We start from the raw sequence: 23,607 nt of genomic DNA, 5'->3' as shown, positions 1-23,607 counted from the left end.
GGAGAGGGGAGCATAACAGGAGAGGAGGAGAGGGGAGCAACAGGAGGAGGAGGGAGAGGGAGCATAACAGAGGAGGAGGGGGGAGCATAACAGGAGAGGAGGGAGGGAGCATAACAGGAGGAGGAGGAGGGGGGCAACAGGAGGAGGAGGAGGGAGAGGGAGAAGTGAGTGCAGAAGGTCGTGAGAGGACAAGAGTGGGGTCAGTCTTAGCGCAGGACAGACAGAGGCGCCTTTGATCCCCCGGGTTGGGGTTGAGGTGGGCGGGGTGAGGTGGGTGAGTCGGGTGGAGTGAGTGAGGTGGTGGGTAGGCGCCTGCACACTGCACGCTCTTGTATTGCACGCCCCCACCCCACCACCCACCCACCCCACCCACGCCCTACTAACATCACCAACACCAGCTAATACCTCCTCCGCCCGTCACGGCTTCCCATGCGCCTCACATTGAATCTCAAAGCATCTCTAGAGTGGCCTAATCCCCCACCCCCCTCCCCACTCTTGATAGGCGCCACGTTCTACCTCCCTCCCTCCCTCACCCCCTTCCCTCCCTCACTCCCCCCTTCCTCCTCACCCCCCCTTCCCTCCCTCACTCCCTTCCTCCCTCCTCAGCCCCCTTCCTCCCTCACTCCCCCTTCTCCTTCCCTCCCCAACCCCCCTTCCCTCCTCACTCCTCTCACGCCCTGCAAGCACCTCACCTCCACAAAATTTTTCACATTTTGCAAACATCCTCACCTCCTACAGACAGTCTCACGGCTCCTTCTTCGCCTCTCCTCCCCACAGACAGTCTCACGCCTCCTTCGCCTCCTCCTCCCACAGACAGTCTCACGCCTCCTTCTTCGCCTCCTCCTCCTCCCACAGACAGTCTCACGCTCCTTCTTCTGCCTCCTCCTCCTCTCTCCCTCCTCTTTCTTCCTCCTCCTCCTTGTCTCTCTCCTCATTCTATCTCATCTTCCCGTCTCTCTCTCTCCTCACCTCCCTTCCTCTCTCATCACCCACTCACCTTGCCTCACCTGCCTCCTCGATATAAACCAGCCGTCCACACCTTGTATACATGTTTAATAATGATACTATGAATCTTTTTATTTTTTTACGAGGCGTTCATGGTGTGTGTGTGTGTGTGTGTGTGTGTGTGTGTGTGTGTGTGTGTGTGTGTGTGTGTGTGTGTGTGTGTGTGTGTGTGTGTGTGTGTGTGTGTGTGTGTGTGTGTGTGTGTGCCAGCGGTTCATGTCTCTTTAAGCGTGGAGTGTAACCCACTTGGACACTGCCACAACCACCACCTTACCACTATCATTAACACCACCATTGTTGTCACCATTGCCACCACCACCATTACTGTCACTACCACCATCACTACCACCATCGCCACTGCCACTACCACCATCGCCACTGCCACCACCACCATCACTACCACCATCGCCACTGCCACCACCACCATCACTACCACCATCGCCACTGCCACCACCACCATCACTACCACCATCGCCACTGCCACCACCACCATCACTACCACCATCGCCACTGCCACCACCACCATCACTACCACCATCGCCACTGCCACCACCACCATCACTACCACCATCGCCACTACCACTATTACTTAGCTATATTATCATTATTAAATGCTAACTTTGTTCATCATAATTAACTTGGCAACTTCCCCAGGTGAGCGAGTGCTGTACACCTGTTCCCTAGCCTCACCTGTGCTTACCTGAGAGAGAGAGAGAGAGAGAGAGAGAGAGAGAGAGAGAGAGAGAGAGAGAGAGAGAGAGAGACTGTATCTAGGAGCCTATTTATGTAAATTAACAATCAGTAACATCACATTTATATAAATTGTTATTATGATGTTATCTCATTACATACCTGTGTTATTGTTGTTGTTGTTTGTTGTTGTTGTTGCTGTTCTTGTTTTTGCTGTTGTTGTTGTTCACTTTGTGTTTGTATTATTGTGGGTAAATAAACTGTTTCAATTTCAACAAAAGTAAATTATGATCAAACAAAGTGGTTAGGTTAGGTTAGGTTAGGTTAGCACACACACACACACACACACACACACACACACACACATCCTGAAGAAATCCCCTTGTTGATATTCCCGTCCGGCCGGCTAGTGGGCGGGTGGGTGGGTTGGTGGGTGGGTAGGTGGGTTATCAGACGTGAGGTAACTCTTAGCGGGTTTCGCATAAGGCACACGGGCTGTCACACTCTAATTTGATAACATTCTTGAAATGGTCTGTTGATTAACTGACTGACTGGACTGATTGGTTGGCTGGCTGTCTTTCTGTCTACTTGGCTGCCTGGCTGTCTAATTGGCTGTCTTTCTCTCTCCCTGGCTGTCTACCTGGCTGTCTAATTGAAAAGTCAAATTTTTGTGAAGCAATAAGCTGGCAGGTTAATTAGCAGCCCACCTTTTTGTTGAGTATTGGTTGACTGGTAGTGAGTGACTGGTTGATAGGATGACTGGTGGACTGGTAGAGAGTGACTGGTAGACTGGTAGTGAGTGAGTGACTGTTTTTTTCCGACAGTCGTGGTAGTTAATGTCTGGTAAACTGATAGTGAGTGACTGGTAGACTGGTAGTGACTGACTGGTAAACTGGGAGTGAGTGACTGGTAGACTGGTAGTGAGTGACTGGTAGATTGATAGTGAGTGACTGGTAGACAGGATAACTGGTAAACTGGTAGTGAGTGACTGGTTGACTGGTAGTGAGTGACTGAAGACTGGTTGGCTTTCCCTACCTACTTGCTCTTACTAACTGACCCACTGACTGACTCGGCCCGCTTTTACCTCCGATAATCATCATCGTTGACAAACTAACTGGTTGTGGTGACCGACTTTTCAGGCACACAGAATAATAACTGGTGATTTGTCGTGTAGAATGACTGATATTTACAAGCACAGTCTAAAGTGGTGATTGTATGCTTATCTTGAGTGATTGATTGGGCTTTAACTGGTGATTTGACTTGGAAGCACAGTCGAAAATGGTCATTACACACACACACACACACAAGCAAGAATCTTAACAAAGGCAATATACTAGAAGAGAGAGAGAAAGAGAGTAGAAAGAGAGATAAAGAAAGAGAGAAAGAGAGATAAAGAAAGAGAGAAAGAGAGAATACGAACAAAGACGAAAGTACTGCTAAGAGCTGAGTTAGACAATGAACCCTGAAACCCCCTTGGGAGTGAAGCCTTCATTACCCGTACCTGCAGCGCCTCCTTCAGGTCGAGAGAGAGAGAGAGAGAGAGAGAGAGAGAGAGAGAGAGAGCGGTCAAGGAGTAACGAAGGAACAGTACAGTATAATGAATCAGGCTCGTGTGTGTGTGTTACCTGTACGAGGATTAACTCACCTGTATACACCTGTTGATGGGCAGGTAAACAGACGCTAATTATACCTTGATTAAAAAGAGAGTGTTTACACCTGTTGTTTACCTGCATACTTAACACTCATTGTGATATTATACTCGCATTATAATACCTTGCTTCACCTCTCCTCATCTTGCCTCACCTCACTTTGACTCACTTCTCCTCATCTTGCCTCACCTAACCTCACCTTGCCTCACCTCTCCTCATCTTGCCTCACCTAACCTCACCTTGCCTCACCTTTCATTCTTTTAATTTAGAAGGTAAAGGAGATTATTATTATTATTATTATTATTATTATTATTATTATTATTATTATTATTATTATTGTTATTATTATTATTATTGTTATTATTATTATTATTATTATTATTATTATTATTATTATTATATTATTATTATTATTATTATTATTATTATTATTATTATTATTTATTATTGTTATTATTATTATTATTATTGTTATTATTATTATTATTATTATTATTATTATTATTATTTAATATCCCCTCAGCTCACTATAGGTTATTTAGCTCTGTAACCTTGAGGCTCTGTGTGGGTGAGAGGTCAGGTAGATGTGTCTGTATTTAGCTCATCTTTATTAGTTAGTTGTTTTGCTTTTTTTTATTTTATTTGTAATTTATTTTCTCTCTCTCTCTCTCTCTCTCTCACCTGCATCACCTGTCAATACGTAAACCTCACCTGTCCTGCCATCACCTGCCCTCACCTAATACCTTCACCTGCGTCTGTCTTCCCCTAACCCCCCTTACCCCCTTTACTCTCCCCTTCCCCTTTTCTTCTTTCTCTCTCCATCCCTTCCTCTTTCTCCTCCCTCTACCTCTCACCTTCCTCCTCCTTCTCTCCATCTTCCCCTCTGCCCTCTCACCCCTCTCACTACTCGCCAGCTGACCTTTGACCACCATAACGGAAACTGGGCTTAACTGTAATTAGCTCCAGTTAGTGAGAGAATGAACCGTTGACTGTCTGCATCATCAGATCTATTGAGTAGTGGAGGTGAGAACAGCTATACTCTCTCTCTCTCTCTCTCTCTCTCGCACCTGAAACAAAGGTCGCATTATTTTAATTCGTTTCGCCGGAGGTAAAACTTTGTTCTCCCCCGGGTGCTGTGTGTGTGTGTGTGTGTGTGTGTGTGTGTGTGTGTGTGTGTGTGTGTGTGTGTGTGTGTGTGTGTGTGTCTTCCCCCTGTGTGTGTCAGTTTGTTACGGTTAGAAATTAATTTTGTTCAGGTGAATCTACCACACCCGGGGCTACGGATTAGTGTGGTAGGGGAGACGTGTGTGTGTGGTGGTGGTAGTCTTGTTGATAGTGGTGGTGGTGTTGATAGTGGTGGTGATGGTGGTGGTGATAGTGGTGGTGATGGTGGTGGTGTTGATAGTGGTGGTGATGGTGGTGTTGGTGATGGTCGTGGTGATGGTGGTGGTGGTGTTGATAGTGGTGGTGATGGTGTTGGTGATGGTCGTGGTGATGATGGTAATTGTAAGTGTATGTGTATAGTCTGAGCAGAAGTATATAGTACGTAGTGTATATGTAGTAGTAGCAGTAGTAGTAGTAGTAGTAGTAGTAGTAGTAGTAGTAGTAGTAGTAGTAGTAGTAGTAGTAGTAGTTACCATCTGTGGCAGGTGTTACACTTCCTGGCCAGGCGACAAAGTTGGTGTGTCAGGAGAGCTGTTGGACAATATGCTCTCACGGCCTTATTGAGTGTTGCTTTAACTCATGTGAAGCATTAGTTGTACCTCCTGTAATAACAACAATAATAGTAATAATAGTAGTAGTAGTAGTAATAGTAGTAGTAATAATAATAGTAGTAATAGTAATAGTAATAAGGTCACAGTGGTAGTGTGTGGTAACGTGGTGATGGTGTTAGCCGCTGTAACGAGACCAAGTGAATAAGTAACATTATGTCAAATGTAATCAAGTGAAAAGTGTTGAAATTGGATGTTGGAAGACTTGTTGTGTGTGTGTGTGTGTGTGTGTGCGTGTGTGCGTGCGTGTGTGTGTGTGTTACTCATGTAGTGCTGTGGTCGTCTGGTTTATATTACAACAAGCATTATACCCTTACAGAAGTTAAGTGTGTGTATGAGTGTAAGTGTGTCACCAAGGCATGATTGTGTATACGTACATGTGTGTGTATAAGATCATGTAAGTTAATCCCTATCAACTAATGTCACTCTCTCACCTTATATACCTGCATTACCTCTACTAATTACCTCATGTTTTCCCCCCACAGGTAAGATGGCTGACCGGAACTCACCTGTCGTATAGAAACACCTCAGTAAGTACATTCCGTATTCTAATCAAAGGAACGTATTTCTTCTACGATACAGTCAAAGTGTAATTTCGCCGCCATTTTGCCTGCTAGCTAAGGATCATAGGCCTTTTAAACTTCTCAGCAACGGAGAGAAAATGTCAAATTGTGAATCTTTTTTTTTTACATTTTACTCTGCTGATTAAAACCGTAAATTTTGTAGCTATGAGTGTAATGGATTCTACTTATTTTCATTATGTGTTTGATGTTATATATGTGTTTTATATGTAGTGTTTATGTAGTATCTATGTCTGGGGGGGGGGTCCTGTAAATGATATGTGTTTGTTTACTTATTCCAGCACTAAGTCATTTAACATACATACATACATACATACATACATACATACATACATACATACACACTCACACACACACACACACACACACACACACACACGTCACCATTACGTCACTAGTCCTCCACAACACTACCACCAATGACCGACTCTTTAACCTAACCTAACCTAACCTAACCTAACCTAACCTAACCTAACCTAACCTAACCTGAATCACTCACGCAGCATCCAATAAGAGATGAAATTAAGAGCGATTTTCTCTTCCATAAGATTTTCCAACTTTATTTCCCCAGGTGTTAAGTGAAGGTATCTCATTAAGACCCAGACTAGCTGTGTGTGTGGGGTGGGGGGGGTAGTGACGATCTCTCTCTCTCTCTCTCTCTCACACCCCAACTCGGGCCCAGAATTTATCGCCCAATATCTGAGCTGGAGTCATTCTCTTAATAGTGAGTTATAAAATAGTGGTTGCTATTGTGAGTTATTAAATGGTGTGTGTGTGTGTGTGTGTGTGTGTGTGTGTGTGTGTGTGTGTGTGTGTGTGTTAGCTTAGGTTACATGGGCACCAGGTGAGAGTTACATGACACACACAGACACACACATTGACATTTTAGAAGTGAAAGGTCAGACATATCAGAGATGGATGATGGTAGCAGTGTGGGCGTGAAGTGTAACATGAGGGTAGTGGGCGGGGGTAGTGGGGGTAGGGCGGGGTAGTGAATATTACAGGAGGGTAGATAGACTGTAGCTGCTGTAGTGTGTGAGTTACTGTAGGTAGTGTGTGGATTGAGTTACGTCGATGACCGTGAGTGCCTGTGACCTGGTGTGTGTGTGTGTGTGTGTGTGTGTGTGTGTGTGTGTGTGTGTGTGTGTGTGTGTGTGTGTGTGTGTGTGTGTGTGTGTGTGTGTGTGTGTGTGTGTGTGTGTGTGTGGTACCGGTGGTAGTGGGTTGCCCTGGCCGGGTGTGTGAGGCAGCGGGACCAGTCAGTGGGAGTTGAGGGTCCCGGCGCCCACCTCACCCAGCTGCAGCAGAGCCCGGGCCAGCCAGCCAGCCAGCCAGCCAGCCAGCCCCAGCCAGCTCAGCTCAGCCTAGTCAGTCGGTGCCTCGCTCTCGTGTGTGTGTGGTGTGTGTGTGTCTCGCTGACGCTGCTCCCCCCAACACCCTCCCACCCGTTGTTGTTCTCCCCCAGCAGCAGCAGCCAGGGAAGGGAGCTGTGTTGTGTCTCCCAGCCAGCACCTCACCCCCTGCTCTCTCTAGTGTCGGGTCTCCCTCGGCTGGAAAATACCACAGCGAGTGTTGATAAAAAAAGAAGTTGGGAGTGTTTTTAAGTTTTTGGCCTCCAGGAATACATTGAGTGTTTGCGTGTGTTTGAGAGGGACACACACGCAACCATCCTTCCTGGTGAGGTGTGCTGGTGAGTGTGTGGCATTACGATAACGTTATCTCTAAGTAAATTATCTTTCACTATCTGTTGGTGCTGTCTGAGATAAGGAGAAAGTCACAAGTTATTTCATCGTCCAAGTTGAGTTTTTTCCCCTGGACTGACTGGGACCACCTGGTGAGCCTCGCTGAAGGATACCTGCAAGTACTGTGGCTGAGGTGTGGACAAACACATCTCAGGTGCTGAAGCAGGAGTCTCTAAGGTAAGTTGTAATGATACTGTGTGTGTGTGTGTGTGTGTGTGTGTGTGTGTGTGTGTGTGTGTGTGTGTGGAGGGTGGAGGGCAGGTGGCGAGGCTGGCTGGCTGGCGTGCATGATGCTGTAGCCACTACCTGGTACCACCACCTTGGGGACTACCGGCTGCTGCTGCCCTCCACTACCACACTCCTGCTGCCACAACACTCACTCACCTGGTACTCCCTGCTACAGAAACAATCACGTCCTGTCATCACACCAGTTGAAATCTTGATGTACAAACTCAATGATAACCTAACTTAACCTAACTCAACCTAACCCAGCCAAACCTAACCCATCCCACCCTAGTCCAACCTACCCCACCCAACCCCAGTCTAACCTAACACTAACCTAACCAACCCTAACCTAACCCTAGCCTTGTGCTCACCGTGGGAAGGCTCACGTCCTTCCACCACAGGTGAAATCTTGAAAGGAAAACTGTGTGTGATAATCATCCCATCGATTGTTACCAGAAATAGTTTGTTGCGTGTGTGTTTGTGTGTCGGTAATGACAATGTTTACGTGTATGTCTGTGTGTGTATTGTATGTTTGTACGTGAGTGTGTGTGTGTCTGCTGTCAGCCCCCGTGACTAGTGGTTGTTGCTGGGGTGGTGCTGTCAACAAGGTGACCTGTGTACCCTGCAATTCCAGTCGCTCATCTTACACCAACAGATCATTCTAGATCGTGTGCGTATGACAGACAGACAGACACAGACAGACACTGGTAAGGTATTTCGGCCTTGGCTACTAATTTTGTTGTCTATGCCAAATACCTGCGTAACAGATATGGGTTGATTAACAGGAGCATTTCTTCCCCTCCCATCCCGCTCTTCTAGCTGACCTCCAGGACCGATAAATACTTCCCAGAATGGTGGTGGTGAGGGGGGAGGGGCATGGCTATCCGGGTGTGGAGGCTTCAGACATCATACTGTGGGGTAGGTGCCTGGTGCCCTCGCTGTTTGTATGTACGTCCGTCTCTTCCTCCTCCCTGTCGCCCCTCCTCCCGCATAGCTGTGAAGGTCTTCTGGCTGGTGGCAAGAGCGAGACGCAGAAGTAACCCGTATGCGTAGGCGCTGTAGGGGGCGCTGTAGAGGTCGATGTAGAGGGATACCCGCCGCTTGTTGATGTGACACGAGGCGCGGAAAGGTGTATTGACTTTGTTATTGTTGTTAGTTGTTGTAGAGTGAAAAGGTGGTTTTTAAAGTAGCCAGATGGTTGTAACTCAGTGTCGGCTGCCGCTTACTGGGGTGACGTGAAGATTAGACACCCCCAGTCCTCTCTTTAGTGTCGAGATATTTAATTCTTCTGTCTCGAGGTACCTGTGTGTCTGTCTCGTACCTGTGTCTCGTACTTGTATGTCTCTCATACCTGTGTCTCGTTGTGTCTCGTACTTGTGTGTCTCTCATACCTGTGTGTATGTCTCGTACCTGTGTCTCGTACTTGTGTATGTCTCGTACCTGTGTCTCGTACCTGTGTTGATCTCGGGTTTAGGTGTGATATCTAGAGCGGAAGCCGGGCGAGGTGTGGTGTCAGTGGAGTCATGGTGGCGGAACTGTTCGCTTGGTGGTGATGACTGGTGGTGCTAGTGACCGCTTGTGGTGATGACTAAGTTCCAACATACTATCATCACCACTACCACAGTCCACCACACTACCACCCTCCATACTACGTCCACTCGTCCTCCTCCACATTACTACCTCCCTTCCACACTTCCTCCTAACCACACCATCCCCCCCACCAACACCACACTCCACCTCCCATTCCACACTAGCTCCACCCCTCCACCATTCCACACTAGCTCCACCCCTTCACCTTCCCTCTTAATACCTGGTTGACCTAATGAGTACCCTGAGGTGGTAAGAGAGACCTCCAGTCCTCCTGACAGCACCGATTGACAACCTCGCCCCTCCTCCCCCTCCCTCCACCTTCCTTTTCTTCTACCCCCTCCAACCCCACCTCCCCCCCTTTTCCATCTTGACTCTCTTCTCCATCCTCCCTTTCCTACCTTTCTTCTCCATCCCCCTCCTCCCCTCCTCCCCTCCTCCTCTCCCCTCTTCCCTTCCCCCCACCCCCTCTTTTCTCTCACCCTCAAGGTCTAAAGAAGACCTTGCTTACCCCTACACCTACTCCCTTCTCCTCCCCTACTCCTCCCTACTCCTCCCTACTCCCCCCTTCCCAGGTTTGCTCAGACAGGTGAGGCTTTGTTGTCCCTCATTCTGTCTGTTTGTTTGTTTGTTTGTGTATGTGTGTGTGTGTGTGTGTGTGTGTGTGTGTGTGTGTGTGTGTGTGTGTGTGTGTGTGTGTGTCACCACTGTAGCGTAGCGGTGGTAGTGACTCTGGTGGCCACGCCCGTATTAATCAACCACTGCCTCCCATCCCAACACCTCCCAGCCTCCCACTGCCTCCCACCGTACTAGATTCTTCCTGGTATAGTTGTGTTGTCGTGAGTAGCATTACAGTTATCTCCTCCTCCTCCATCCCTCCCCACCCCCTTCCTCTCCTCTCCCTCCCATCTCCTCCTCCCTCTACTCCCATCTCCCACTCCGTCTCCCCCACTCCCATCTCTCCTCCCACTCCCCATCTCTCCATCTCCCAGACCATCTCTCCCTCCACTCCCATCTCTCCCCACTCCCACTCCCATCTCCCCACTCCCATCTCTCCATCTCTCCCCATCTCCTCCCTCCCCATCTCTCCCCATCTCTCCCATCTCTCCCCCACTCCCATCTCTCCCCCCTCCCATCTCTCCCATCTCTCCCCCACTCCCATCTCTCCCCCACTCCCCATCTCTCCTCCTCCCATCTCCCTCCCATCTCTCCTCCCATCTCCCACTCTCTCCCTCCCTCCCATCTCTCCCACTCCCATCTCCCCACTCCCATCTCTCCCCCCACTCCCATCTCCCCCACTCCCATCTCTCCCCCATCTCTCCTCCTCTCCTCCACTCCCATCTCTCCCTCCACTCCCATCTCTCCCCCCACTCCCATCTCTCCCACTCTCTTCTCTCTTTCCCTCTCCAAATGTAAAGTACTTAGTCTACGAGATGTAAACAGGGAAACCAGATACCAGATAAACAACGATGTTATTGAGAAATCCGACCGTGAGAAAGACTTAGGAGTAACGATAAGTAGGAACCTTAAGCCAAGTAAACAATGTGTCTTTGCTCGTAACAAGGCTAATAAAGTACTTGGGTTCATACAAAGGAGTGTTAGTTACAAGACTAGCGAGGTCATCCTAAAACTATATCTTGCGTTTGTGAGACCACACCTGGATTACGCAGTTCAGTTCTGGTCACCGTACTACAGAATAGATATATAATCCCTAGAAAGAATCCAGAGGAGAATGACAAGACTAATCCCGGGCATTAGGAATCTTGAGTACAGAGACAGGTTAAAGCATCTTAATTTGCACTCCCTCGAGAGACGTAGAGCGAGGGGCGATATGATAGAGGTGTATAAATGGAAGTCAGGGTTAAACAAAGGTGACATTACAAAGGTACTCAAACTATACAACCAGGAACGAACTCGTAACAATGGTTTTAAATTAGACAAATTTAGATTTAGGCGCGAAATAGGTAAACATTGGTTTGGAAATAGATTATTGGATGAATGGAACAAGTTACCAAACATCGTCATTAACTCGAATACGCTGAATAGCTTCAAACACAGGTTGGGTGGATATATGAGCAATAGGGGCTGGGTGTAAATGGGACTGCCCAGTATGGACTGCTGCAGTTTCCTCCATTCTTATGTTTTCTGTCTCTCTGTCTATATCTCTCTCTGTCTATGTCTGTCTGTCACCAACATTGGGGTCATATCGACAGGTTTAGAAATGGTTTTACAGATTGACCATGACGCAACCAAGTCTTGTTTACTTCATGAGGCTGGTGTGTTGAAGGTCAAACTCACGGGGTCATGTAGGTGTTGGTCATGAGGTCACGGGGTCATGGGAGAGATGATCTTAAGGATGTGTTAGTTAATGTCTATCTATCTAACGATATATTTGTCTGTCTGTCTGTCTGTCTGTCTGTCTGTTATGTATTTAATTTAGTAAAAGTCAACATTAAGTAACCAGTAATACTTCATGACACTTATAAAGTAACTGGGATTTACTTATTCTATATCACTTACAATACTTTACACTGTTATGTAGTTAAGTTTATGTAGAAATATATCAATTCTGTCTACAACTTCCCTACAGAAATAACTACAGAATTCCATAACGTTATAGATAAGTTCAAAATACAGTTAACGTTACAGTCTATGTATTTTTAGATATGTAGTTATTTATTTAGGGCCAATATGTGTTTTGTTATTTACATATAGAACTGTTGGTAGCAGTGTGGGTGGTGGGGTGGATAAGTGGATGAGATGGGTGGATGGGTGAGGTGGATGTGGTGGTGGGGTGGGTGAGTGGATGGGTGAGGTGGATGTAGTGGATGGGTGAGGTGGATGTGGTGGTGGGGTGGGTGAGTGGATGGGTGAGGTGGATGTGGTGGTGGGGTGGGTGACTGGATGGATGATTGGGTGTGGTGGATGGCTGGGATGGATAGTGGAGTGAGATGGATGACTGGGATGGATAGTGGAGTGAGATGGATGACTGGGATGGATAGTGGAGTGAGATGGATGACTGGGATGGATAGTGGAGTGAGATGGATGACTGGGATGGATAGTGGAGTGAGATGGATGACTAGGATGGATGATTTGGGTGAGGTGGATGGTTATACAGGTGTAGTGCGTATAGTGCCAAAGGCTTCTCACCATTACTTAAGGAATCATACGACACCATCACCTAACCTAACCTAATCTCTCTCGAGTCTCACCTAATCTCTCTCGAGTCTCACCTAATCTCTTGAGTCTCACCTAATCTCTTCTTCTTCTTCTTTGTCTTTTTCTGGTTTTAATTTATTCAGAAACTTTGACTCTGTGTTTTAAGAAAGAAAATGAGTTTGGAGTGATAACTGTGACGGCGGTAAAACTTGAGGGTGAGGTTGGTGGTGGAGAGTGAGGTTGGTGGTGGAGGGTGAGGTTGGTGGTGGAGGGTGAGGTTGTTGGTGGAGGGTGAGGTTGGTGGTGGAGGGTGAGGTTGGTGGTGGAGGTGGTGGAGGTGTGAGGTTGGTGGTGGAGGAGGTTGGTGGTGGAGGGTGGGGTTGGTGGTGGAGGTGAGGAGTTGTTGGTGTGAGGGTGGGGTAGTGGTGGAGGTGAGATGGTGGAGGTGAGGTTGGTGGTGGAGGTGAGGTTGTGGTGGAGGGTACACCTCAGAACTACTGTCACTCTTTTCTCCACCACACCTGTCACTCTTCTCCCCCACACCTGTAATTACCTGGATACGGTCATATACCTTCGCTCACCGACTCATCCTCAAGACAGCTACTCCTGTATTAATCACTATGATCATGTGTGTGTGTATTGACGTTTATATACAGTGTATGTCTGTATGAATGTTGATCTGAGATTTGTATTACCTGGGAGACTCGTTGGCTGTGTTACCTGTGTGTTAGTGCTGTGTTACGTTACTTGGCTGTGTTACCTGTGTGTTAGAGCTGTGTTACGTTACTTGGCTGTGTTACCTGTGTGTTAGAGCTGTGTTACGTTACTTGGGTGTGTTACCTGTGTGTTAGAGCTGTGTTACGTTACTTGGCTGTGTTACCTGTGTGTTAGAGCTGTGTTACGTTACTTGGCTGTGTTATCTGTGTGTTAGAGCTGTGTTACGTTACTTGGCTGTGTTACCTGTGTGTGTTAGCTCAGGTGTGCAGGAAAATATATATATGTCATCTGAATGTAGCGTGGAATGTCGTCTGCGTCACCTTTAGAATGTCGCCTTCGTCACCTTTAGAATGTCGTCTTCGTCACAGCCATGAGTATAGTCACGCCTCGCCTCCGTTACCTGTGAGATACATGACTTGATTTCATCTACTGTAACATTCTTGGATGATCTGCTGTAATGTAACGTCTTCAATAGCTGTAACGTAACCTCTTCAACGCTGTAATATACTTAACTGATCTTGACTTGGTTAGTGTTAGGTTAGTGTTTGGTTAGGGTACGTTATATTAGTGTTAGGTTTGTGTTAAGTTAGGTTCGTGTTAATCTAGGTCAGGTAGCGGTGTTCGTGATTTGGTCCGTGCGTCCGTCCAAAACTTATTCGTCCGTGCATCCGTCCGTTCATAGATTAGCCCCCCTTGTGTTCCGTCCTAGAACATATTGACCAAACTGTACACCATGTGGGCTACAATGTGTGTCTCAGTAACCACACACACACACACACACACACACACACAGGGTTAAGCAGCAAGGGGACAGAGGCGAGGGACTGGAGAGTTTGCATCAGATTATCGATGTTAACTGTACCTTGTTTCTCCCCCTATGGCCGGGACTATAAGCCTCTCCCCTCGTCGATATTCCCAGCTTGTATTCTTTCCCCTTTATGCGATCTATAGTGCTATGGTGCCTCCACTATACTGGGTTTGTTTTGATTTTACCTATAGTGTTTGGTGGGTGGTGGATGAGTGGATACAGTGCTTGTCTGGTGTCTTAAGAGGTCGCTGGTTCAATCCCTGGGAGTTGGTGGGTGAGTGGATGAGTGGATAGGGTGCTTGGGTGGTGTCTTAAGAGGTCGCTGGTTCAATCCTTGGGAGTTGGTGGGTGAGTGGATGAGTGGATAGGGTGCTTGGGTGGTGTCTTAAGAGGTCGCTGGTTCAATCCCTGGGAGTTGGTGGGTGGTGGATGAGTGGATAGGGTGCTTGGGTGGTGTCTTAAGAGGTCGCTGGTTCAATCCCTGGGAGTTGGTGGGTGAGTGGATGAGTGGATAGGGTGCTTGGGTGGTGTCTTAAGAGGTCGCTGGTTCAATCCCTGGGAGTTGGTGGATGAGTGGATACAGTGCTTGTCTGGTGTCCTAAGGGTCGCTGGTTCAATCCCTGGGGCACTAGCAGCAGGAAACGAGCACCTGGACTTAATTGAAGTCATTGGAGTGTAGTGCCGGGTCAAAGCTGTTTCCTGGTACACCGAGAGGACTTAGTGTATAGTGTTGTCATCAAGCTCTCCCTAATGGGCTTCTGGAACCTACTTTGTTAATTTTCACCAGTATGTTTACCTGAGTTCTCGTCCAGTCCTCTCTTAACATTGGGGTCGGGGTTAGGTTAGGTTATGATGGGTCGGGGTTAGGTTAGGTCGGGGTTAGGTTAGGTTGATGTTAGGTTAGGTTGGGGTTAGGTTAGGTTGGTGTTAGGTTAGGTTGGGGTTAGGTTAGGTTGGTGTTAGGTTAGGTTGGTGAAATAAACTGAGGAGGATGGGAACTAATTTTTAGGTAATACAAATAAAATGAAAATAATGTGTGTGTGGGGGGGCGGTAATGGTGGGCGAGCCATTTAGAGAAGTAATGGAAGTGTGAGGATAACAGGCTGGCTAATGGACCATAACCTTCCTTCTCTTGCAACCAGATAAAAATTCATGGTAAATGTGATGTAGGCTGGAGATCGCACCTCTCCCCTCTCACCTCCCTCTCTCACCTCTCCCCTCTACCTTCCACTCCCCTCTACCCTCCCCTCTCCTCTATCCTCCCCCTCTATCCTCCCGGCCCTATAGCCTCCAGCACCCGCACCTACACCACCACCATCAACAACCACCACAACTAATGAACACACACACACACACACACACACACACACACCTCACACACACACACACACACACACACACACACACACACACACACACACACACACACTCACTCACTCACACACACACACACACACACACACACACACACACACACACACACACACACACACACACACACACACACACACACACACACACACACGACAGACGTAATCTCTCTATTTACTTCACGCTCAACTAGCCACCAAATGACTCTCTCTATTCAACAAACATAAATTAATGATAACGTCTGTTTTAATTCCGTGTTATCTTGTCTCTCTCGGTGGAACAACATGACAGTGACGTGATGTGTGGCAGTGACGTGATGTGGCAGTGACGTGATGTGACAGTGACATACATACACACACACACACACACAGAGAGAGAGAGAGAGAGAGAGAGAGAGAGAGAGAGAGAGAGAGAGAGAGAGAGAGAGAGAGAGAGTCAACGGTGTATTAGTCTTCAATGTCTACCTGTGTCTCAGCCATGATCCTGTTAGTACAATATGTATATCACTACTCAGGTATGTATATATGTATTGGGGTCTATGTATATGTTGACCAGACCACATATATTGTTGTATACATATGTGTGTGTGTTGATGTGTGCGAGTGCTTACATATCTCTCTCTCTCTCTCAGTTTACAGAGAGATATCTTAGACACAAGACTGAGAGAGTAATTGAGGGGTTTCACAGGTACTCCTCAGGTGTGTGTGTGTGTGTGTGTGTGTGTGTGTGTGTGTAGTAATATTTAGGAATAACTATTTAGCCTATGGCGTAACAAAACACCATCAACATTTATAAACCAACAAGAAGGTGATTATTAACTGGTTATAAGGGACGCTGGCGACACTACATTGAGAAATTAGCGGCCATTTTTTTTTTTCTTCTGATGTTTTGATGTAAGAGAGAGAGAGAGAGAGAGAGAGAGAGAGTGAGAGAGAGAGAGAGAGAGAGAGAGAGAGAGAGAGAGAGAGAGAGTAACAGGCCGTGTATGTGTTCTACCAGCCTGTATAATAACAACAAAATATAATTACTCTTAAGTACTGTCTCTGGCCCACCCTTGGCTAGTCCAGTCGTAATAAAACACACACACATAACTACCAATTATATAAACCAGTGTCGTTTAACTCAGCTCTAGGATAATAGTAGTCCCCACGTTAGGTAATCACTCAATAGCCTTTCACACACTGCACTGCCACACATAGCTCTCCAAAATTGTACCCTAAATAAAACTACACCAGGTTAATTAATGTACCTGTATGAGAGATATTACAGGTGTGTTCTGGGGGGTGAGTCGACGAGCTCTCATGGGTAACTCTCCTTCAGGTCTGTGGGTGTTTGAAGGGGATATTTTATTGTACTTCTCACCTGACATTACTTTACCTGTTGATTAGATGAGCCTATGTTACCTTGGGGGTTTGGTTAGCGTTAGATTAAGTTTGTTTAGTGTTAGGTTAGGATTGGTTAGGTTAGGTTAGTGTTAGGTTAAGTTTGGTAAGGTTAGTGTTAGGTTAAGTTAACATTAGTGTGATTAATCTTGAGGTAAACTATCTTCCTCCGGTAATGTTTGGTCGTAATTAAGACTCGTAGTTAGACTCTCTCTCTGGCGTTTAACCTTGGGTCACTAAACGTCTGGCACAAAGCAGCGTCAGTGTGAGCAGTTAGTATCGCCTGGCGTTTCTGTAACCTGTGCTATCTTGTGTTATTCTGGGGTGTAGGGGGGAGGAGAAGGAGGGGGTGTGGGTGTGGGGAGAGGGAGGGTGGGCGGGTGGGAGGGAGGGGGGTGAGGAGGGCTGAGGGGGAGAAGGAGGGGAGGAGGACTGGTGGGTGGGGAAGGGTGAGAGAGAGGGGGAGAAGGGTGTAGAGGGAGGGGTGAGGGGCGGGGAGAAGAGGGGTGAGGGGCGGGGAGAAGAACATAACTGATCTATATATAAAGTTATTTCATGGATGGTGATTATATTTCCTCCCTAGTTAAAGTTGGCGCTGGAGAGAGAGGGAGGAGGGGGGAGGGAGGGGGTAGGGGGGGAGAGGGAAAGATAGACAGAGTAGGGATGGAGTGGATAGGTAGGAGGGAGGAGGAAGAAGGAGAGAGGTAGTGGGTGGACAAAGAGAGAGAGAGAGAGTACATAGGAGGAGGACTCACACCGGCTCCTTCCTGTGATTGTTCATTCCCCTTTCGCTGCTTCTCTTCTCTTTCATATTTATCAACCTCGTTTTCTCATTTTCTATTGATTCTCTCTCTCCCTATCTCTTCCCCCCCCTCTCTCTCTCTCTCTCTCTTTTTCTCTACTTTCTTTCTCTCTCTTTTCTGTGTGTGTGTCTTGATGGTAAGGATAAAGAGATCAGTAGCCTCCTCCTCCTCCACCTCCTCCTCCTCCCTCCTCCTCCTCCTCCTCTCTTCCACCTCCTAATCTTTCTCCCTCCTCCTCTCCCTCTCTTCCACCTCCCAATCTTCTCCCCTCCCTCCTTCACTACATCAGGTAGGAGCTATTCCAAGACTATTACCAGGAACTAATAAAGGAGAAAAGAAGGAGGAAGAAGAGAGGAGAAGAAAAAAGAAGAGGAGGGAGAAGAAGAGAAAAGAAAAACACAAAGAAGAAAGCAGAAGTAAGAAGCAACAGCAGGAGGGAGAGGCAGGAGGGGGAGAGGCAGGAGGGAGGCAGGAGGCAGGAGGGAGTGGGTCTAAACAAGTCTCGTTCATCAATTATTGGCATATTTGACGTTTTCAGGGGTCAACAACACACTGGGGGCTGTCTGGGTACTGTCTGGGTACTGGGGTAGGTCTGGTACTGGGGTGGGTCTGGGTACTGGGTAGGTCTGGGTAGGGTAGGTCTGGGTACTGGGGTGGGTCTGGGTACTGGGGTGGGTCTGGGTACTGGGGTGGGTCTGGGTACTGGGGTGGGTCTGGGTACTGGGGTAGGTCTGGGTACTGGGGTGGGTCTGGGTACTGGGGTGGGTCTGGGTACCAGGGGTAGGTCTGGGTACTGGGGTGGGTCTGAGTACTGGGGTGGGTCTGGGTACTGGGGTGGTCTGGGTACTGGGGTGGGTCTGGGTACTGGGGTGGAGTCTGGGTACTGGGGTGGGTCTGGGTACTGGGGTAGGTCTGGAGTGTACTGGGGTAGGTCTGGGTACTGGGGTGGTCTGGTGCTGGGTGGGTCTGGGTACTGGGGTGGGTCTAGTACTGGGGTGGGTCTGGGTACTGGGGAGGGTCTGGGTACTGGGGTGGGTCTGGACTGGGGTAGGTCTGGGTACTGGGGTGGGTCTGGGTACTGGGGTGGGTCTGGGTACTGGGGTGGGTCTGGGTACTGGGGTGGGTCTGGGTACTGGGGTGGGTCTGGGTACTGAGGTGGGTCTGGGTACTGGGGTAGGTCTGGGTACTGGGGTGGGTCTGGGTACTGGGGTGGGTCTGGGTACTGTCAGGGGGGTAATTGTGGGTCAGACAGACAGACAGAGACGGTGTGTGTGTGTCTGTATGAACGTGTTTCTGAAGAGGCCCATGTGTTCATCCACCACCTCCTCCTCTTCCACCTCTTCACCACCTCCTCCTCCTCCTCCTCCTCCTCCTCCTCCTCTTCCACCTCCTCCTCCTGTTCAGACATGTACCCTCCCCCCCTCGCCACCCCACACCCCACCCACATACCTGGCCTACCTGAAGCTGTCTAAATCACCTGTATCACAACAAGGCCCCACACAGACTCTCACTTCACATGATCCACCACACACTCGAGGCTAAATTACACTTGTACTCTAACTAGATGCACTTATCTTTTCTCCCCTCGATTATGGAGAAATGCCTTGAGGGTTTCTGTTTGAGTGTGTCCGTCGTAATAGGTCTCTCTCTCTCTCTCTCTCTCTCTCTCTCTCTCTCTCTCTCTCTCTCTCTCTCTCTCTCTCTCTCTCTCTCTCTCTCTCTCTCTCTCTCTCTCTCTCCTTAACAGGAGATAGAGAGAGAAGAAGAATATCAGGGTTCTAGTATAGTCTGTGTGATTTAGGCACCATTATTATGACCTTCTCATTGGGTGGGTGTGTGTATAGTGGGGGCCCTGTCTGTCTGTCTGTCTGTCTGTCTGAGGAAGGACGTCTTGAGCTTCTTGTTGCGTCGTGTTTTGGAGGAGGAGGTCATAGCCCCTTCCCCCCTCCCCCTCCCCCCAACACCCCCTCCCCCAACCCCCTCCCCCAACACCCCCTCCCCAACACCCCCTCCCCCAACACCCCCCTCCCCAACACCCCCTCCCCCAACACCCCCCTCCCCACCCCCCTCCCCAACACCCCCCTCCCCAACACCTCCCCCAACACCCCTCCCCCCAACACCCCCTCCCCCAACACCCCCCTCCCCCCAACACCCCCCTCCCCCAACCTCCCTCCCCAACACCCCCCTCCTCCCAACACCCCCCTCCCCCCAACACCCCCCTCCCCCAACACCCCCTCCCCAACACCCCTCCCCCACCCCCCTCCCCCCCCCCCAACCCCTCCTCCCCCAACACCTCCTCCCCCAACACCCCCTCCCCCAACACCCCCTCCCCCAACACCCCCTCCCCCCAACACCATCACTATCTCCTTTGTGTTAAGAGGAAGTGAATTCCTGTGTTAGGGAATATTGTTGTCTTTCATTCCTTCTCTCCCTCCCTCATCATCACTCCTCCTCCTCCTCCCCTCCCTCCCTCCCTCCCCTCACCTCCTCCTCCCTCCTCCTCCCTTCCCTCCCTCCCTCACCCTCCCTCACCATCACCCTCCTCCTCCCTCCTCCCTCCCCACCATCACTCCTCCTCCTCCTCCCTCCTCCTCCTCCCTCCTCCTCCTCCTCCCTCCCTCCTCACCACCTCCTCCTCCCTCCTCCTCCTCCCCTCACCATCCTTCTCCTCCTCCTCACCATCACTCCCTCCCTCCCTCACCATCACCCTCCCTCCTCCTCCCTCCTCCCTCACCTCCTCCCTCCTCACCACCTCCCTCCTCCCTCCTCCCTCACCATCACTCCTCCTCCTCCCTCCCTCCCTCCCTCCCTCCTCCTCACCATCACCTCACCTCCCTCCTCACCTCACCTCCTCCTCACCCTCACCTCTCCCTCACCTCACTTCCTCCTCACCTCACCTCACCATCACCTCCTCACTCCCTCCTCACCTCACTCCTCCCTCCCTCACCCATCTCTCCTGCTGTTAGTATAAATGTTGGAATGTTTTGACTGTGGTATTTCCCTGATGTTTACATGTGATTGGTATGGTAGGGCCGTCTGAGGTGATGCTGGTGTTGGGGCAGGTGATGATGGTGTGTGGTGAGGTGTGTGTGTTGGTGGTGTGGTGTTGGTGGTGTGGTGGTGAAGTTTGTGGTGGTGGTGGTGTGGTGGTGGTGATATGTGGTGGTGGTGGTGTGTGGTGGTGAGGTGGGGTAGGGAGGTGTGTGGTGATGGTGGTGTGGTGGTGGTGATATGTGGTGGTGAGGTGTGTGGTGATGGTGGTGTGGTGGTGGTGATATGTGTGGTGGTGGTGGTGGTGGTGATAGTGTGGGCATGGTGTGTGGGAGTGGTGGTGTGGTGGTGGTGAGGTGTGTGGTGATGAGGTGATGATGGTGTGGTGGTGGTGATATGGTGGTGAGGTGTGTGGTGATGGTGGTGTGGTGGTGGTGATATGTGTGTGTGGTGGTGGTGGTGGTGATATGTGGGCTGGTGTGTGGGAGTGGTGGTGGTGGTGGTGGTGGTGGTGAAGATCCGGGTCGCACAGTCTAGGGAACTACATAGTGAGAGAGCAGATCCCACACACACACACACACACACAGATAGGGTGATATCTCGTAGGTGTTCTGAAGGTGGGGCTGAGCTACTGAAGGAGGGGTTACCTACCTTACCTGTCAGTGCTCGTTGTGTCTTGCTGTGTGAGGTGTGGACAGGTAGAGTCATTCTTAGCTTCAGTTGGGTTATATCTCGTCATTGTTCCTGTATGTGTGTGTGGTGATAGTGGTGGTGATGGTGATAGTGATGATAGCAGTGATAGTGATGATGATGATGGTGGTGATGGTGACAATGGTGGTGATGGTGATAGTGATGATAGCAGTGATAGTGATGATGATGATGGTGTGATGGTGATGATAGTGGCCTGGTGTCCATCGTACCTCAGGAAATACTCAACGTACCTACAGCACACTTAAGCTTTCTAGTAACGGCGAACAGGTCAGGGCTTGGATCTGAGGTGGGACGTGTCTTAATCTCCCTCACTACCCCCACCCTCCTCCCTCACTACCTCCTCACCTCCTCCTCACTACCTCCTCACCTCCTCACCTCCTCCTCCCCTCACTACCTCCTCACTACCTCCTCACCCTCCTCCCTCACGCATACCAAGGAGTAACTCTTAGTTTTACCTCACCCACGTGAAGATTAGACACCCTCACCTAACCTAAATAACAAATTAAATTATTGTCAACTTGTATGCCGGGGATGACGACACACACACACACATACACACACACACACACACACACACACACACACACACACACACACACACACACACACACGATGAGATCACGACAATAACAAGAGATTCTGTAGGTCTTAGATTCCAACTGAGGGAGGGAGGAGAGTGGATAGGTGGGGAGGGAGGGTGGATAGGGGAGGGAGGTGGGTGGATGGTTGGCTGGGTGGGAGAGTGGAGGGAAGTGGGTGGAATTTCAAGTATGTCTCTCTGTCTGTGTGTGTAGGTCAGTGTTCAAGGCCTTACCTCCACATTACCACCTGAGATGTGTTATAATTCTACCATATTCTGACGGTGTTGGGGGTGCGTCCACTAGCTATCCGTCCATCCACCTGTCTATCCGTCCATCCACCTGTCTATCCATCCGTCCATCTGTCTATATATCTATCCGTCCATCCATCCATCCATCCATCTCAAGTTCTATAATGGCCTCACATCAGCCCCCTAGACTCGACCGGAAGTACACCTGGTCAGCCAAGGTAGATAATTAAGGTCAACTCGGATCTAGGTCAAGGTGATTCTCTTTGGCGGTGGTCATTAAATTTAGTTATTAAATTTGGCGAGTCATTAAATTTCGCGAGTCATTAAATTTCGCGACAACCTCGTAAATGTGACTCGTAATTACTGTCACGTGTGAACCTAACGACCGTGTGTGTGTGTGTGTATGTATGTATGAATGTAGATGATCCCCGCTGGCCACCATTGTGTATTGAGGTCGTGTGTTATTAACTTGCGGTATAAAACACACACACACACACACACACACACACACTCACACACACTCACACACACACAGAGCCGACCATGACAAGCTCTGCATAATTTAATTCTTGTCATGTGTCTGTGTAAAGCCTTCAATAGTGGTTAGGACGATGCTGTGTGTGTGTGTGTGATTCTGTAAAGGCGTGTATGTGTGTCTGTTTTGCTGTGTATGTGTTTTATGATGTTTATGTACGTGTTGCTGTGTGTGTTTATGTGCGTGGTTTTTATGCTATGTATGTACGTTACTGTGTTCGTGTGTGTGTGTGTTTATATATATATATATATATATATATATATATATATATATATATATATATATATATATATATATATATATATATATATATATGTGTGTGTGTGTGTTTAATGTCGTGTACGTGTAGTGCTGTATGTAATGGTGTTCGCTGTGATGGTATAATGGTGTTTTATGTTGCATCACAATATTTCCAAAATCTATGGTATTGTGTTATGGTGCTATGATGCCTCACTATGGTGTTGATGTGGCACTATGGCGTAAACTATACCCACCTAGTGTGGCATAATCGCCTTGGGTATAGTGGCACGGGCATATAATCACCATAGTCTCACATATTGGTACAGTATAGTAGCACTTGTTTGAGAATTTTAATGGCGCAGTGGGTTTTTTTTTTGCTGTGTAATATTGAATAGTTAGTGGTCTGGCATGGAGGCGTGACATAGTGGCGTGATATTGGTTTAAATTATAGACTAACGGGATGGAAAGGTGTGGTGTATTATGGTGTAATGTGGTGATAATGGTGCAGAGATTGGTGGAGTCGTCGTGATAAATGTATAAATTTAATGGGTATAATGGGGGTGATAATGGTGTAAAAAGGTAATGGAGTGGAAAGGATGGGGTGGTGGGTGAGGAGGAGAGGGGTGGGGGTCATGTAATTAATGGCGTAAGTAAATTAATCTTGTAATGAATAACACAATGGCGTGATAATGATGTTGAATTTAATGGGGGTCAGGTGTTATGGTGCTCATATTGTGTCTAAAGGTGTGATGTAATTTAACACCAAGACAGGGCCAGGTGTTAGGGTGTGTTAAGTACTATACGCAGGTG

General features: G+C 48.5%; 1 protein-coding gene across 1 annotated transcript; it reads right to left on the bottom strand.

Moving 5' to 3' along the window:
• Positions 1-18,032: 18,032 nt before the first annotated feature.
• On the bottom strand, positions 18,033-21,190 carry LOC121870585 (extensin-like). Its single transcript, XM_042372416.1, has 2 exons — positions 21,134-21,190; positions 18,033-18,713 (listed from the first exon to the last, which is right to left on the bottom strand). Exons 1-2 carry the CDS (start codon positions 21,188-21,190, stop codon positions 18,033-18,035), a joined length of 738 nt encoding a protein of 245 aa, XP_042228350.1.
• Between the last annotated feature and the right edge of the window lie 2,417 nt (positions 21,191-23,607).

Source organism: Homarus americanus, unplaced genomic scaffold (assembly GCF_018991925.1).
Source record: "Homarus americanus isolate GMGI-L3 unplaced genomic scaffold, GMGI_Hamer_2.0 scaffold56333, whole genome shotgun sequence".
In the NCBI taxonomy this organism is placed as follows: domain Eukaryota; kingdom Metazoa; phylum Arthropoda; class Malacostraca; order Decapoda; family Nephropidae; genus Homarus; species Homarus americanus.
This window is presented reverse-complemented; position numbering and strand designations above follow the sequence as displayed.